Source organism: Rana temporaria, chromosome 4 (assembly GCF_905171775.1).
Source record: "Rana temporaria chromosome 4, aRanTem1.1, whole genome shotgun sequence".
NCBI classification, from domain to species: domain Eukaryota; kingdom Metazoa; phylum Chordata; class Amphibia; order Anura; family Ranidae; genus Rana; species Rana temporaria.
In genome coordinates this window covers 183,505,098-183,524,006 of record NC_053492.1, presented here as the reverse complement: position 1 = coordinate 183,524,006, position 18,909 = coordinate 183,505,098, and the positions used below count along the sequence as shown (strand labels likewise).

Genomic DNA, 18,909 nt, shown 5'->3' with positions numbered 1-18,909 from the left:
GTTAAGCGCGCCCCCGCGCCGATCGAACTGCGAATGCGCCGGCCGTAAAAATAGCCCAGTGCGCATGCTCCAACTCACGTCGGAAAACGTCAATGAAGCCGATGTGAGCGTCATTTCCGCAAATCCCTATTTGCGCTGTCCCGAGGCCATACTTAACATCGCATACGACGGACCTTCGTAAACTTACCCCTCATATAGCAGGGGTAAGTTTACACTTACGGAAACGACGTAAACGAAGAAAAGGCGGTGCAAAAACTTTCGGGAATCAGCGTATCTGGCTCATTTGCATAGTCAAATGAGAAATCGACCTAAACGCCACCTAGCGGCCGGCGTAACATTACATTTAAGATCCGACGGTGTAAGATTATTACGCCAGTTGGATCTTAGCGTAAATCCGACGTATCATGTTTTCTGGATAGAAAACAATGATACGCCGGCGGGAAATTCAAATTACGCTGGTGTATCTGTAGATACACCAGCGTAATTCTTTTGAGAATCTGGCCCAGAATCATTTTTGTCAAACTGGAATGGTTTTCAACATGCTATTAATATGATTGAGTTACCAGAATAGATAATCAGCCAAATTACCATACAGGAAGTAACTATAACTTGGACTTACAGTCCTTTGAAAAAGTATTCATACCCCTTGAAATTTTCCACATTTTGTCATGTTACAACCAAAAACATAAATGTGTTTTATTGGGATTTTATGTGATAGACCAACACAAAGTGGCACATAATTGCGAAGTAGAAGGAAAATTATAAATGGTTTTCAAAATGTTTTACGATTAAATATCCGCACGCATTTGTATTCAGCCCCCCCCCCCCCCCCCGATTCAATACTTTGTAGAACCACCTTTTGCTGCAATTACAGCTGCAAGTCTTTTTGGGCATGTCTCTACCAGCTTTGCACATCTAGAGAGTGAAATGTTTGCCCATTTTTCTTTGCAAAATAACTCAAGCTCTGTCAGATTGGATGGAGAGCGTCTGTGAACAGCAATTTTCAAGTCTTGCCACAGATTCTCAATTGGGTCTGGACTATGACTGGGCCATTCTACAGCTCTGGTTGTATGTTTAGGGTCGTTGTCCTGCTGGAAGGTCTTAAGTCTTTTGCAGACTCTTGCAGGTTTTCTTCTAAGATTGCCCTGTATTTGGCTCCATCCATCTTCCCATCAACTCTGAGCAGCTTCCATGTCCCTGCTGAAGAAAAGCATCCCCACAACATGATACTGCCTCCATCATGTTTCACAGTGGGAATGGTGTGTTCAGGGTGATGTGTTAGTTTTTCGTAATGCATAGCATTTTGCATTTAGGCCGAAAAGTTCAATTTTAGTCTTATCTGACTAGTACACTGCAAACAGGACTTCTTACAGCTTTCTTTTAACAATGGCTTTGTTCTTGCCACTCTTCCATAAAGGCCAGATTTGTGGAGTGCATGACTAATAATTGTCCTGTGGACAGATTCTCCAACCTGAGCTGTAGATCTCTGCAGGTCCTCCAGAGTTACCATGGGCCTCTTGGCTGCTTCTCTTATAAATGGTCTCCTTGCCTGGCCTGTCAGTTAAAGTGGGCGGCCTTGTCTTAGTAGGTTTGCAGTTGTGACATACTCTTTCCATTTTGGATGATGGATTGAACAATGTGTATAATAGGTAATGCTGCGCTGTTGTTAACCACTTCAGCCCGGATGTATTTGCCCCCTTAATGACCAGGCCATTTTTTGCGATATGACAATGCATTCTTTAACTGACAATTGCGCGGTGGTGTGACCTTATATCCAAACAAAATTTATGTCCTTTTTTTTCCTACAAATATAGCTTTCTTTTGGTGGGATTTGATCACCTTTACGTTTTTTTTTTGCGCTATAAACAAAAGTAAGTGACAATTTTGAAAAAAAATAAATTACTTTCTGCTATATTACATATCCAAAAAAATATAAAAACATTTATTTTTTCATCAGTTTAGGTCAATATGTATTCTTCTACATATTTTTGGTAACTCAAAAGTTATTGCTTCTACAAACTATTGGATAGATTTAGGGACTTTTTTTATTTTATTGTTTTTACTGGTAATGGCCGTGATCTGTGATTTTTAGCGGGACTGCGACATTGCAGAGGACAAATCAGACTCCAAATGACACTTTTTGGGGACCAGTGACATTATTCCATTGATCAGTGCTATAAAAATGCACTGATCAATGTATAAATGACACTGGCAGGGAAGGGGTTAACACTAGGGGGCGCTCAAGGAGTTAAATGTCTTCCCTCAGCGTGTTCTAACTGTAGAGGGGATGGGCTACCTGGGACGTGACAGAGATAGCTGTTCCCGATCACTGGGAACAGCAGATCTCTGAGATGTCCCCTGTCAGAACGGGGATCTGCCTTGTTTACAATGGCAGATCCACATTCTTCCGCTGTATACAACGATTGCGGGTGGCCATCGGACATCGAGTCTGCTGGACCCTCAGATGTGCTCTCACAATCTCACATGCACGGGCCGACTTGCAGGTATGTCGGTTCCGCAGTAGAGCCAACCTGCCGCAGTATAAGTACAGCGGCTGGTCGGCAAGTGGTTAAACTATTATACTGAAAATGAAAAGGCAATAATAAAGGTGTGCACAAGGTGGCAGTGTAAACCGAACGTGCAAATAAACTCTTCAAATGACAGATTCCCAGTAATCAAACAGGTACCATATTTTTTACAACAAACCAAATATGTATAACAAACATGGGTGATTAGTCAATCGATGCTCATCAAGCTGATCGACATACAACAGTGAAGTGGATTGTCTCAGAGAAGTGGAGGTGTAAACAAATCTCTGAGACAATCTTCTTGAGATTAAGGTAAGAAACAGTGGAGTGCTACAGTCTTAATTGTGCAAACTGATAAACATAAACAGGTATCTCTTAATTTCATGCAATAACTCCTTTGTGTAACGTGGTCTCTCACCTTACTGCTGTAACGTAACAGCATGGGAAAGTCAGTGATTGCAATATCTTCTGGGGGTCTTTGAATAAACAGCTGGTGGTTTTAAAAAAAAAACATGTTTCCTTACAGGGTCCGCTTGTTGTCCCAAGAATCAATGCTGGATGTCGACGATGACTCTTCTATAAAATTATCTCACTCTCACCCAGATGAGGAGGGGGATGTAGAGGGAAGAAGGGGAATGCCCATATAATGTAGTCTGTATAAAATATTTTTTCCGATAAAAACAAACACGAAAACACTCACATTTAGCAAGATGCAACACAATACATCATCCACGAGCGCAGAGCTTGTTCTTGCATCACGTCAGTGTGCTTGTCAGCGAATCCTGACGCGTATCATCACAGTCACGTGACTTCATCAGGGGTTCTTCAGTTTTTGCAGCAGTTGTCCTATATTTTTTTTTCACTTACAGTGATAGCGCAGGAGTACTATTATTACACAGGATTTATAAAGGGGGCTGAATACAAATGCACGTCACACTTTTCAGATATGTATATGTTAAAAAAATTGAAAACCATTTATTTTCCTTCCACTTCACAATTATGTGCCACTTTGTGTTGGTCTATTACATAAAATCCCAATAAAATACATTTAAGTTTTTGGTTGTAACATGACAAAATGTGGAAGATTTTAAGGGGTATTAATACTTTTTCAAGGCACAGTAACTGAGCAGGTGCAAATTGAATGAAGCAATATCATTCATTTACATCAGTTTGACTGCATGCTCGGATAAGGGTCTGGTATGGATTTTGGGGGGACCCCCGAGCCAATTTTTTTTTAATTTTGGAGTGGAGTCCCCTTAAAATCCATACCAGACCCCAAGTGTCTGGTATGGACTGGGGGCGGACCCTACGCCATTTTTTCCCCTGATTTTTTTATCTATATTGCCGGGAGCCGGCAATACATTACAGCCACGAGCAAGTTTAAATTACATTTTTTCCTTTAAAAATTTCATTTTGCTGCGGCACTGTTCTACACATCGCACAGATAAACCACTTTACAGTCAGACTAAAGGGACCCCCCAGGCACGATATTTAAAGGAATCTTTCATTTTTATTGTTTCACCATAAAGCGGAGCTTCGCTGTAAAAAAATCATTAAAAGCCAGCAGCTACAAATACTGCACCTGCTGACTTTTAATATTAGGACACTTACCTGGCCTGCAGTCCAGCAACGTCTGCGATCGCTCGTCTATCTGCTGCCCCCACCGCCATCCTCATTGAGGGAACCAAGAAGTGAAGCACTCCGGCTTCACTGCCAGATTCCCTACGGCGCATTCCTGAGTCGCGCAGCGTCGTCCTCACTGTCCCCATTGTGTTCTGGGAGTCGAGTGTTTCCCAGAACACAACGAGTGGGGGCAGGAAGTGACGCACTACTCGCAGACTCCCTGCAGAGAGGACTCTAGAAAGTGGATGCAAATACCTGTCTTTGACAGGTATCTGCACCCCCCTCCCCCTGAAAGGTGTCAAATGTGACACCGGAGGGGGGGAGGGTTCCGATGAGTGGAAGTTCCACTTTAGGGTGGAGCTCTGCTTTAAGCATTATTAAAATCACTGCTCCTGAAAAAACGGTTGTTTTAAAAGCTTTTTTTGGTATTAATACGTGTCCCCTGGGGCAGTACCCACCTTTAAAATTCGAACTTTTTGCCTGTTCACGTGTTCTGGTGCAAACCGAACCAGGGGGGAAGGGGGATTTCGGCCCATCCCTACTTTCTATATTTCTTCCAAAGCCATGTTGTAATCCAACATTAGACATTGCCTTGGTGCAAATGCTTCCTAAAGTGAAAGAGTAGTCACTTCTGTTCTTTCTACTTGTGCAGGGTAACTGGTCTTGTATCCGCACCCTCCTAGTTTTCTTCAAGCATCCTGTAAGGCCCTGTACACACGTCCGAGGAACTCGACGGGCAAAACTCATAGTTTTGCTCGTCGAGTTCTGTGTGAAGCCGACGAGGATCTCGGCGAGCCAACTTTCCTCATTGAACAATGAGGAAATAGAGAACATGTTCTCTATTTGGCTCGACGAGGAACTCGTCGGCTTCCTCGGCCGAAAGTGTACACACGGCCGGGTTTCTCGGCAGAATTCAGCTCCGATCGAGTTTCTGGCTGAATTCTGCTGAGAAACTCGGTCGTGTGTACGGGGCCTCAAGGGTGAACCTTTGGCTCCTTTTCAAAGCATTGCTCTCTGCCCAGGCTATGTGCAACACAGAAATGATATCACTGCTATGTTACTGTTACAAGGTAATAACTGGGTTGGCCAAGACATTTGTTGCACACAATTATATCATTAAGCTCTATAATTAAATTGAAAGTTTTTGTGCCTTGAGTTCAGCTTTAAAAAAAACAAAAAACAATGTACCCTAGGCAGCTGTCGCACTTTGTACATCAGAACAAAAGATTACCATAAACCAGTTAATAATATTTGTGTGTATTAAACTGGCATTAAGTTTGCTGTGTTTGCATTGTGCTTTATTTTGACAGCGATATGCCGCTTGTTCCGCTTCAGTGGTGAAAGTCCCTGGAGTTGCTGATGAAGATGTTGTTGAGACATGTACAATCCATGAAGCCCAGGTAATAGAAATAGCTACTAAAAACGAAAATAATGGATTACATACAGTACCTGTAAATATGTTTTAGGAACTAACACACTTCAAAGCCAAACTCCAGACAGAAGTTTTATTTTGATTGAATAGTGCAGGAAAGGGTTAGAGAGCCTCTACTACACAGGTGTCAAACACAAGGTCCGTGGGCTAAATCCGGCCCTCCAGGCCATTTCATGTGGCCCTCGCACCTCTCCTGCAGCTGCAGGAAAGCTCCAGCCCTCCTCTGGTCATCTTTCAGACCCTTACTTTCTGCTTTCAAGCAATGCATCCAGCTTCTTCCCAGCAGCAGCATAAGGAAAGGGGGGTGCACTGTGATGTAAGGGAGAGTGGGGGACTCAACTTCTGATGGTGGGGTGGCTCTTGACATCTAATTTAAAGGGGAGGGGATGCGCTGGACATCTAATCTTACAGATACAACCGGCCCTTTTGAGAACAATCATAATGCTGATGCGGCCCACGATTAAATTGAGTTTGACACCCCTGCTCTTCCAGGTCTTTATTGCCCTTCAAATCCCTATTGGAGAAGACAGGATGTGATAATAAATCTCTCCAAAATAGAAAGGGACACAAAGAAAAACAAATTTTTAGAGATGAACGTTTCAATGTTCCTTCCCTACTGAAAAATCTGAAAAATAAATGTCAGGGGTTTGGCTCCAGGTTCCAGACTTTGTCTATTTATTTATCCTAAGTGTACCTGTGTAAAGCCACATTGTATTTTATATACCTTTGCTAGCCATACACATACAGTATGTAGTCACCACCTTCCATTATTGTAAACTCCACAGCCAGATCCCCTTTCAGTTGCCCATGGGACCATCACGCACAGTGTTGCCAACCGTCAGTATTTTTATTGGCAGCCAGTAAAAAACAGTACATTTTCTCCTGCCAGTAAATGCCAGTTAAGCCTCGTACACACGCTCGGTTTTCTCGGCAAGAACCAACAAGAAAACTGCTGGCAGAGCTTTCTTGACGAGTAAACCGAGCGTGTGTACGAGGCTTTCAGTTTTCTCTTCTGCAAATCTGCCCAGAATCTCGACGAGAAAAATAGAGATCCTGCTCTCTATTTTCTCGTTGAGATTCTTGTCTGCCTGTTTTCCGACGAGAAACCCTAGTGTCTGTATATTAGTAAATTATTTTGACGAATGCGCGGTAGCTTCCACGGCATAGGTAGGTGTGACGGTATTGGTATGATGTCCCCGTCAAAGATTCCCTTCTTCCATAAGAACATCACCCAATATTCCACTAGGAGGAATATTCCTGAGATCGCCCATTAAGCCACACATGAGTCCAGGCTTACTGCTAGAACAAGACAGACTTTAATGTTATAACACAGAGCTTATATGTAATTTCCAAAACTGTTACAATGACAAATCTCCGCCCCCTCACACTGGGGCTTCCATACAGATGATTAGGCAGACACGACGGAGCCGATCAGTGACGCTGATTACTAGTTGTACTGAATACATTAACTAGACAGCTCGACCCCGCATATAGAGAGATAATTACCACAATGGAGCAATCAGAATAATTAACACAAGCCACTTAAACACAGATCTCCTTCACACAACACAATAGATCAATTAACCTTTAGAAATAGTGAGGGGACATTAGCATGTCAATAACCTGTTAGCCGAGGACTGAATCACACATGGCAAGCAGGGAGAATTAAACTGAGACATATAGGCAAATGCATCACAATGGCCCCCCTTTTTCTCCCTGCTCCGGCAAACCTTTCCTGGTCCAGTAGGGTTGACGGGTTCAGAGCTTTTAGTCCGAGGTTAACTCCGTTTGGCGTGACTGACCTCCCTTGGCAACTGCTTCAGACTCAGGTATGCCACCGGGTCGTCAGATCACACGCCGGTCAGTCCCCAAGTCTTTGTGCGATCTGCAGAGTCACCAGAAGTCAGTGTGAAGACGGCAAATGGGTCTGTGCGCCGCCATCTAGGTGTCCCGCTATGGGAGGGGCAGGTTATGGCTCTGAAGTGACAATCACAGGAGATTCATAAAAAAAAGAAAAAGTTATATGTGTTGAAATGCTGTAGCACCGGTGCTCAGAGTTCGGGGGGGGGGAATCAGGGCCCCATAGGGTCAGCCACCCTCTGCTCCCTCCGCAGCCGCCAGTTCTCCTCTTTGAGCTTCTCCAGCTCCATCTCCAGTTCATGGAGCCTGGGGGGGTCAGCCTGCTGTGACCTCAGGTGGTTGTTCTCCTCCTCCATGCGGCTTATGCACTCCTCCAGCTCTATGTACTCACGGATCAGCTCCTGCTTGCTCATGTCCTGCAGGCTCTCCACGTGGTCCTTCATCATCAGGAACTGGGTGGTGGTGTAAGGGGCCACCGGTGGGCCCTTGGCGAACATCTCGGCCCGCATCTGGGACCCCCGCTGCGACTCCCTCTCCTCCAGTCGCTTCTTCTCCTCCCAGGTCAGCTTGTTATACGGCTTCCAGGACCTCTTCTTCTTGGGGGGTAGCCGGCGGTGCCTCTTTCTGCCCAGCTCCCTCCAGGGCCCCTCCGGCTCATGGCTGTCGCCCATGACCAGCTGACAATGGTGTTCCCTGTTGTCCGTAATACCAGATTGTACCGTGAGGACTTCGTAAATGGTGTCCAATGGTTCATCCGGACCCAGCTCCTGGAGATACCAAGCCGAGTCTACACAATGGGCTGCTGCTGGTGGGCGGTACCCAGGTTGAGACCAATTTGACCTGGTGTTGTCGTTCATGGGGCAATTCTGCTTGAAGTGACCCAGCTGTTTGCACCGGAAGCAGCGTTGTTCGTTGTCCTCCTGGCGTGGATAGCGAGGGCTAGATGTCACCGGTCTGTTAGGAGGTTGGTATCTAGCGGCTGGTGGGTGTGAGGGCACCGTTGGTCGTGGAGGTTGTACCCGTGGTGTGACCTGGTTTGTCTTGCGAGTATCCGCATATTCATCCGCCAACTTTGCGGCCTCTGGTAGAGTCATGGGCCTGCGATCTCTCACCCAGTCTTTGACGTCCGTCTGGATGTGATTGTAAAATTGCTCCAGGAGCATTAGTTGCAAAATATCCTCTGCGGTGGTGGCCTGGCTGCTGTTAACCCAGTTAGAGGCCGACAGGGACAACTGGCATGCCCATTCCGCGTAAGAGTCTTTCGTGGTTTTGCGTGAGTCCCTGAACTTCTGTTGGTGGGACTCTGGGGTTACTGCATAACGAGCCAGGAGCGCTTCTTTAACCCTGGCGTAGCTATGGATATCCTGATCTGGCACGGTCCGGAAAGCATCAGAAGCTTTGCCTGACAGTTTGCCTGACAATATTGCAACCCACTCTCCTCTAGCTATTCGGTGCAGGTTACATTGTCTCTCAAAATCTGCCAGGTAGTTATCAATTTCACAGTCCTTTTCATCAAAAGCTTTAAAAGCGCTAAACGGAATCTTCCTTGCGTCTGCTGTGCTGTACTCACTGTTTGGAGAATGTGCGGCTGCTTGTTGGACTGCTGCCAGTTTTAACTGTAGCTCTGCGTCTCTTATTTCTTTAGCCTTCTGAAGTTCTGCGTCTCTTATTTGTTTATCCTTCTGTAGCTCTGCGTTTACTAACAGGTCCATCACTTTCAGCACCACATCCGGCGTTGGGTTCGGACCGAACCAAGCTAGCTTCTCTCTCATTAGCTTGTTGGTTGGTGACTCCTCCTGAATCACTGGTCTCTCCATCTCTTGTACTGCTGGCGTTGCTGCAATCCCGTTCTCCTGGTCTAGCTCCATTAATTCTGCTATGATGACCCGCTTGGTTTTGTTGCTAGCAATCCTTCCACGAACTTCCAGCAGTTCTTCCAGTGTCTGCTTGGAATCCGGGTGTAAAGGGGAATAGAAGGGAAAATTGTGACGGTATTGGTATGATATCCCCGTCAAAGATTCCCTTCTTCCATAAGAACATCACCCAAAATTCCACTAGGAGGAATATTCCTGAGATCGCCCATTAAGCCACACATGAGTCCAGGCTTACTGCTAGAGCAAGACAGACTTTAATGTTATAACACAGAGCTTATATGTAATTTCCAAAACTGTTACAATGACAAATCTCCGCCCCCTCACACTGGGGCTTCCATACAGATGATTAGGCAGACACGACGGAGCCGATCAGTGACGCTGATTACTAGTTGTACTGAATACATTAACTAGACAGCTCGACCCCGCATATAGAGAGATAATTACCACAATGGAGCAATCAGAATAATTAACACAAGCCACTTAAACACAGATCTCCTTCACACAACACAATAGATCAATTAACCTTTAGAAATAGTGAGGGGACATTAGCACGTCAATAACCTGTTAGCCGAGGACTGAATCACACATGGCAAGCAGGGAGAATTAAACTGAGACATATAGGCAAATGCATCACAGTAGGGTGAAGCAAGATGGCGGCGACGGTATCGAATGTGACGAGTGCATGCTCGTCATACGCGATGACGTTCTCCGCCGTTCTTGCCTTCCAAAAGAATCGCAGTTCTTTTGAAAGGAGTGTGTGTACACTCGGGCGGCAAGAGATTCTTGCCAAGAATCTTGTCAGGAAAAACAACGTTTTTTTCCTGACGAGATTCTTGCCCGTGTGTACGAGGTTTAAAAGTAAAAGTTTGCCAGTAAAAAATATGGCTGTGATGCTCGGCTTGGTGCAGAGCCGGCTGAGACCATCCGAGTGCATGCTACAGTGTGATCGGGCGGCCTGAGCATGTCGTGTGATGTCATGTTGCAATGGAGCCAAGCAGAGTGCCCAGAGCCTTGTGTGCGGGTCAGTGGTATGGGAGCAAGGCTGGCTGGGACCGGGACTGTCAGTGCTGTTTAGACTGGAGTGGACTGGAGGAACTGCTTGATGAGAGACGGTCACTGTGACACTGCTGCTGACAGTGTCACTGTGAGCGTCAATTTTATGTGTGTGCGTGTGCATTGCCCATTCTAATTTCTTGCCCCTAAGTCCTGTCCCTGAGCTACTTACTTACTATTTCGAAAAATAAAATAAGAAATATGTTATTTGCCTTATTATCTACCTTAAATCATATTGATAATTGCATATTGTATTTGTTTGTAGCCTAAATACTCTAATTTTCACTTAAAACTGTAATTTTGTAACTTTTGGAAATGCCAGTAAAGACTTGGCAGTGCCAGTAAATTTTGGGTGTTGTGTCAGTAAATTTCAATCTGGTAGGTTGGCAACACTGCTCTCCCAGCTGCATAGTATGCACAGCACAGAGTGGAAGCCAGGTCCCCAGTGTTGAAATGCTCTCTGCATTCCAGCATTCTTTGTACAATATGTTGGGACACAGAAGAATAATTGAATAGTTTAGATAAACTACAGGGGACGAAGTATGATTTCACTTTACCTTATGTTGGGCAGAGTAATCCTCTGCCCGTAAGGCATCATATACATGTAATCAGGGCAGGAGGTAGCAGAACAGGAACCGCTGAACATAAATTAGGGGGTTTATTTTTGCCCCCACTAAAGATCAGTGAAGGGAGGGGGGGTATTGTTGCTGCCAATGACATAAAGGGTGGGTTATTATTACTTCCACAGTCACTAATACCAATGAAGAAGATGCTATTATTACTACCACCAGTACCACATAGGGGGTTATTATTGCCGACACTGACACCAATGAAGGGGAGGTTGGTTTTGCTACCAATGACACCAATTCTGATTCTGACCAGTGCTGAGTGACACCAGCTTTTTTTTGTTATTGCTTCTGAATCTCCATATAGCCCCATGCAACTATACTGCTCAAAAAAATTAAAGGAACACTTTTGAATCAGAACTCCTGGGATATTGATCTGGTCAGTTAAGTAGCAAAGGGGGAGGGGTGTATACAGAGGGGGTTGTTAATCAGTTTCAGATGCTTTGCTGTTAATTGTAATTAACAACAGGTGCATTAGATGGGCAACAATGAGACGACCTCCAAAACAGGAATGGTTTTTCAGGTGGAGGTGTCTGACATTTTTTTCCTACTCAATAGTTTTGCATTTGGCTGGGGTCAGTGTCACTACTGGTACCACAAGGCGATACTTGGACTATATTAAGGTTGCACAGGCAGTCCAACTCCTCCAGGAAGGCACATCAATACGTGTCATTGCCAGAAGGTTTGCCGTGTCTCCCAGCACAGTCTCAAGAGCATGGAGGGGATTCCAGGAGACAGGCAGTTACTCTAGGAGAGCTGGACAGAGCCGTAGAAGGTCCTTAACCCATCAGCAGAACCGGTATCTGCTCCTTTGTGCAAGGAAGATTAGGATGAGCACTGCCAGAGCCCTACAAAATGACCTCCAGCAGGCCACTGGTGTGAATGTCTCTGACCAAACAATCAGAAACAGACTTCATGGGGGTGGCTTGAGGGCCCGATGTCCTCTAGTGTGCTCTGTGCTCACTGTTGGACACTGTGGAGCTCGATTGGCATTTTCCATTGAACACCAGACTTGCCAGGTCCACCATTGGTGCCCCATGCTTTTCACAGATGAGAGCTGGTTCACCCTGAGCATATGTGACAGACGTTAAAGCATCTGGAGAAGCCGCAGAGAACTTTATGCTGCCTGTAACATCGTTCAGCATGACCGGTTTGTTGATGGGTCAGTGATGGTCTGGGAGGCATATCCATGGAGGGACGCACAGACCTTTACAGGCTACACAATGGCACCCTGACTGCCATTAGGTATCGGGATGAAATCCTTGGACCCATTGTCAGACCCTACGCTGGTGCAGTGGGTCCTGTGTTCCTCCTGGTGCATGACAATGCCCAGCCTTATGTGGCGAGAGCATGCAGCCAGTTCCTGGAGGATGATGAAATTGATACCATTGAATGGCCCCCACGCTCACCTGACCTGAATCCAAAAGAACACCTCTGGGACATTATGTTTCGGTCCATCCGGTGCCGCCAGGTTGCACCTCAGTCTGTTCAGGAGCTCAGTGATGCTCTGGTCCAGATCTGGGAGGAAATACCCCAGGACACTATCTGTTGTCTCATTAGGAGCATGCCCTGATGTTGTCAGGCATGCATACAAGCTATTGGGGGCCATACAAACTACTGAGGACCATTTTGAGTTGTTGCAATGAAATTTCAGCAAAAAATGGACTAGCTTTTTCACTTTGATTGTCGGGGGGTCTTTGAATTCAGCCCTCTGTAGGTGGATAATTTTCATTTCCATCAAATGATGTGCCATTCCTAACACATTACCCAGTCCATATCAGTATAGATATCCAGCATGAGATTTTTGCCCATTGAGATCTGAAATGTTTTCAAAGTGTTCCTTTCATTTTTTTGAGCAGTGTATATTGGAAAGCCTGGAAAGTCTAATGCCGCGTACACACCATCACTTTATGTAATGAAAAAAAAACGACGTTTTTAAAAACGTCAATTAAAATGACCGTGTGTGGGGAAAACGTTGTTTTATGTCTTGTGAAAAACGACACAAAAAATTGAAGCATGCTTCAATTTTTTGTGTCGTTTTTCAAAACGTCGTTTTTTGTGTCATTTAAATTACCGCGTGTAGGCTAAAACGACGTTTAAAACAACGTTTTTAAACCCGCGCATGCTCAGAAGCAAATTAGGACGCGAGTTTGAATGGAACAGAGTGCCGTCGTACGTGCTGAACGTAACCGCGCTTTGCTAGAGCTTTTGGAAAAAACGATGGTGTGTATGCTACATCGTTTTTGAAAATGAAGTTTGAAAAACGTCGTTTTTTTTCATCACATAAAACGTCGTTTTTTTCTATCACAAAAAACGACCGTCTGTACGCGGCATTACACTACTGGAAGAGGACTAACATATTTGATTCAGTAACAGGTTTAACCTTACTCACCCATACTTTCCTATTTCCAAATGCAGTGGCGGCTGGTGCTCCATATTTTTTGGGGGGCACAAACAAACGAAAAAAAATAAAATAAATTGCAGCCTCACTGTGCCCATCAAACGCAGCTACTGTGCCCATCAATTGCAGCGACTGTGCCCATCAAACGCAGCCACTGTGCCCATCAAATGCAGCCACTGTGCCCATCAAATGCAGCCACTGTGCCATCAATTGCAGCCACTGTGCCATCAAATGCAGCCACTGTGCCATCAATTGTCGCCACTGTGCCATGCCATCAATTGTCGCCACTGTGCCATCAATTGTCACCACTGTGCCATGCCAACAAATGCAGCCACTGTGCCATGCCATTAAACGCAGCCACTGTGCCATCATTTATCGCCACTGTGCCCATTGTCACCACTGTGCCATCAATTGTCACCACTGTGCCATCAATTGTCGCCACTGTGCCATCAATTGTCGCCACTGTGCCATCAATTGTCACCACTGTGCCCATCAATTGTCACCACTGTGCCATGCCAAATGCAGCCACTGTGCCATCAAACGCAACCACTGTGTCACACCATCAAACGCAGCCACTGTGCCATCAATTGTTACCACTGTGCCCATCAATTATCACCATTGTGCCATGCCAAAACGCAGCCACTGTGCCATCAAACGCAGCCACTGTGCCATGCCATAAAACTCAGCCACTGTGCCATCAATTGTCGCCACTGTGCCCATCAATTGTCACCACTGTGCCCATCAATTGTCGCCACTGTGCCCATCAATTGTCGCCACTGTGCCCATCAAACACAGCCACTGTGCCCATCAAATGCAGCCACTGTGCCATCAAATGCAGCCACTGTGCCATCAATTGTCACCACTGTGCCATGCCATTAATTGTCGCCACTGTGTCCATCAATTGTAGCCACTGTGCCCATCAATTTTCGCCACTGTGCCTGTAAAATGCTGCCACTGTGCCCATCAATTTTTGCCACTGTGCCCTGTAAAATGCTGCCACTGTGCCCATCAATTTTCGCCACTGTGCCCTGTAAAATGCTGCCACGGTGCCCAGTAAAATGCCCCCTCCCCGCCGCTGGCTCTGATAGGCACTTCCAAAGCCAACCAGCTGCCGTTATTCAGATGGCCGGCGCTCACCAGGGGGCAGGCCATCTGAATCTATGTATTGTATTTCAGTGGTGGTGCAGGAGAGAGAGGGGGCGGTGCTCCTGCGCCCTCTATGGACGCACCGCCAAGGATAAAAAAACATCATAGCACTGTTTATTTTATAGAATACATTTTTTTTTTTATGAAAACCAGCAAGGCTTGGATTGTAGCGTTTCATAGGTACAAGAATGCTGGTTAAAAAAGAACAAATCACTATTGCCGTTTAAAGTGTTAAGCTTCATAAAGATAAGTGTAAGCGTGTGAGTGTGACCTATAAGCATGAACATTTAAGTCAGTGGCCAAGCCTGCAGCTTATTTCACTAGATTAAACTAGCCTGTAGTATGCATTGCCTTGTGCTATAGAATGACATAATAAAGTGTTTTTGTAATAAATGACTGCAGCTACAGTAAATAAATATATATTTTTAGTGGTTTAAGTTTGTACAACAGACCTTCCAATATCTATGGATCAGACTCTATTTTGAACTCTGTCCTCTTGATATTTAATTTCTCAAAAGTGTGATTTTTGTCAGTTGTTAGGTTGGTTGATGAGTAATGTTTCTTACAATATTAAACCTGCAGATCTAGTTAAATAACCCAAAATATTTTGAATTTGTTTTTCAGCCCCAAAAAGACGCTCAAGCCCCACTGCCTGGTCCAGTGGCACCTGTCCCACATCATTTTATACCCTCACGTTTCCACCATAACCTTCACTTTAATAACCTGAGTCCACACTCATCCGAATCCAACTCTGCAGAACAACATCTTCTGGCTGCTCATGCACAACGGGCTGTCAAGAGGTCATTGACTGGAAAACCTGTACATGCCAACGTGAGAAGGCTTCCTTTGTGCCCTGGGAGAAAAATACACTTTTAAACTTCCAATCTACTTACTTTTGCTTCCGCTCATCTATTCCTTGTTGATCACTGAGATGTCATGTTTTCTAGGCTGTCACTCAGTAGCAACTGGTAATCAAACGCAGTTGAAATTAACTTGATCTACAACACAGAGTCTGTGAAGAGAACTAGAAAACATGTCTTGTTAGGCCGGATTCACACTTGTGCGTTGCGTTTTTGAGCTCCTTTTTCCTTGCCAAGTTCTCAATCAGCTGTTCAGCGGTTCATTGGAGTTTTAGCTGCAAATTTGATGACCTTGGAGAGGGGAGGGAGGTCTCGCCACTGTTATCATGAGGAGGAACTCCACGCCAAATTTCAAATAAAAAACCGGCATGGGTTACCCTCCATGAGCATCCACATGGGGACAGCGGTGCTTTGAGCTGGGGGGCGGTGCTCGTCCCCACCCCCTTTCCTGACCGGCCAGGCTGCGTGCTCGGATAAGGGTCTGGTATGGATTTGGGGGAGACCCCCACGTCGTTTTTTCGGCGTAGAGAGTTCCCAGTTAAAATCCATGCTCGTAGTGGGGAGCCCATGCCAATTTTTTATTTGAAATTTGGCGTGGAGTTCCCCCTCATGATCCCTGTTCAGAACACAACACGTGCGAATCAGATGCGTGCCCATAGAAGATAATGGGCCTGAATTCGCACCTGAGCCGTACCGCAATGCCTAGAAAACGCACATGTTTTTCCGGCAATGCGCAGTGCGAATGCGTCGCACATATGTGAACCAGCCGTATTAAAATCAATGTATTTTATAATGTTATGCAAATTGGATGCGGTTTAAGCCGCAACTAATTCGCATAGATGTGAACCCGGCCTTAGTGATTGATAAGGGCTAGTTTGGGATTGCGTTGTGAGAAATCTCTTGCAATCCATCGAATTCCTTATTTTACACATGGAGCAGATTTTCTTGTTGTGACAAATATTTTAAAATTCATTTCTCCTCATCATAAGGATTTTCTGATTCAATATTTTCAGCTCATCAAATGCAATTATAAAAACATGGCTACACAATTTATAGGTTTTATTTGGTATTTTATAGATTCTTCACTTGGCTAGGATGAGTTAATCTTTTCTGTTTGCTAAACCATGAGGGGCTAAGACAGCCTAGTACACACGAACAGAAATTCCTACCAAAAATACCGCTTTCGAAGCGATCGTACGATAATATGACCATTCGTACACAGCTTTCATCCGTAATTATCCGAAGGGACAAACACAAAAAATATTCTCGTACGATACAAGATTGTATGATTTTTAATTAGTCGGTACAGTTTTCGTCCAACAATACAATACAAATACATTACTTTCACTTATCACTTTTAAATTTGTATTCTGTTGTACGAGAAATTTCGTACTTTAGTAACCTATTCGTTTTCGATATGGAGACTAGCATCCAAAAAAAAATAGACAGTCATTCGTCCCATAATCTCATCGTGTGTACTAGGCTTTACAATAGTGAATAGCAGGGGAAAGCTAAATGCATTAAGGGGTGCTTAGTACACGGAGCGACATGGAGGTTACATAAACCGGAGGGGCCGAAGTATGATTTCACTCAATCTTATACCATTAAGCAACCCTTAATAAGACACACAACATTCAGTACTCAACTATCCCAACATTACATTGTTCACATAAGAAGAAGGAATGCCTTAAAAAGTTAGGCGCTGCTTAAGTCTGTGTTATCCAAGTTGTTGAAACGTATTGTGTGGCTTTCAGGCCTCAGCAGAAAGTAGTCAGGGTTCTCCTGGGCATAGGTGCTTGCTTGGATAGGCTCAGCGCATGATCTACAACAGTGTGAAGAGAAATGTTTCAGAACTGTTACTCTGCATCATGTAATGTAGGGAAAGCCTGGGAACAACTCTTCTCAATCCATTCTAGGTTGCATGCTAATGATGAATTTAGACAAAGTACTCTTTGATGACTGATGACTGCAGCACCTAAGCTACCAGAACTATAGAAAGCTGCACCATATAGTATCGTAAAAATCTCTTACCATGTCCTGTGTTACATCTGTAGTCAAACAGGATGTCCACAACCTCTTACCTGGTCCTGCATTACCACCATAGTCTCTGCTTTTACCTGTACCGTGTCATTGTTCTCTTACCTTGTCCTGCTTTACATCTACCATCTCCACTTACACCAACAGCACGGTGACAGTCTTCTCCAACATTACATATACTGACTATTATGTGCAATCCTTTGGCGATGTCGGGGGCTGCACTTGAGGCCCCCTTAATCAAATTAATGTCCTACTTCTTCAGAAAATGGTGCTCAACAGAATCACTCTGTTACAAACTAGTGTATGAAACTTATTGAACACTAATGTTGTCTCTGGTCTTATTGAATGTGTTTTACAAATGGTAAAGACAATGATATTTGAATGTATTTGCCATAGGTTGGTAAATGCTATAGAGAAACCAAATTTTGTATTGTAGATACTATAATGTTCAATTTACTTTTAGTTTACAGCTACACCAAAAGGTGAAACAACTTGGGTGAAATCTGTGGCCTGCCTAAGTGCATCCAAAAGTAATAAATACAACTGACTTATTCGAATAATAAATACAACTGACTTATTCAAATGAATGCACATTCAAGAGAACTATCATTGTCATGAACTCATTAGTGTCAAACAGCCATGTATATGATGTATGCGTGTGCACGTACACACACAGAAACACGTACACACACAGAAACACGTACACACACAGAAACACATGCACACACACACATACACACACACACACAGACACACGTACACACACACAAACACATGCACACACACAGACACACATACACACACAGAAACACGTGCACACACACACAGAAACACGTGCACGCACACACGTACACACACAGAAGCACACATACACACAGACACACGTACACAAACAGAAACACGTACACACAGACACACGTACACACACAGAAGCACATGCACACACACAGAAACACACACAGAAACACATGCACACAGACACATGTACATACACAGAAACACGTGCACACACACACGCACACTCACAGAAACATGTGCACACGCACACATGCACACAGAAACACATGCACACATACACACACACAGAAACAGGTGCCACCCGCACACACACAGAATACGTGCACACATACACACAGAAACACATGCACACATACACACACACACATAGAAACACGTGCATACACACAGAAACACGTTCACACGCACACATACACACAGAAACACGTGCACACGCACGCACACACACTATTTCTACGCTTCTGAAACAAGAGGTGCTGTTTTATTCCATACTGTACTTGATATTGTAATTCATATACATTTTCATTTATACACCTAAGCTAGAGGTATTTTGCACATTTTACTCTCTGTAAACTGTTGTAACGCTAATTGCTTTGTGGACCTCTTAAGCAAACAACTCACCGGTGCTAATTTCTATCCTAATAAAGTTCTATCCTAATAATGTTTAATAC

At 44.5% G+C, this 18,909-nt stretch overlaps 1 protein-coding gene across 1 annotated transcript in view; it reads left to right on the top strand.

The window, feature by feature from the left end:
* Window positions 1-15,591, top strand: part of AHSG (alpha 2-HS glycoprotein) — a 38,655-nt gene extending 23,064 nt beyond the window's left edge. Inside the window, exons 6-7 of the mRNA XM_040349463.1 lie at window positions 5,462-5,551; window positions 15,168-15,591. Of these exons, the coding sequence (XP_040205397.1) occupies window positions 5,462-5,551; window positions 15,168-15,419 (342 nt within the window). The 3' untranslated portion in view covers window positions 15,420-15,591. The remainder of the gene's footprint in view (window positions 1-5,461; window positions 5,552-15,167) is intronic.
* The last annotated feature ends 3,318 nt before the right edge of the window (window positions 15,592-18,909 follow it).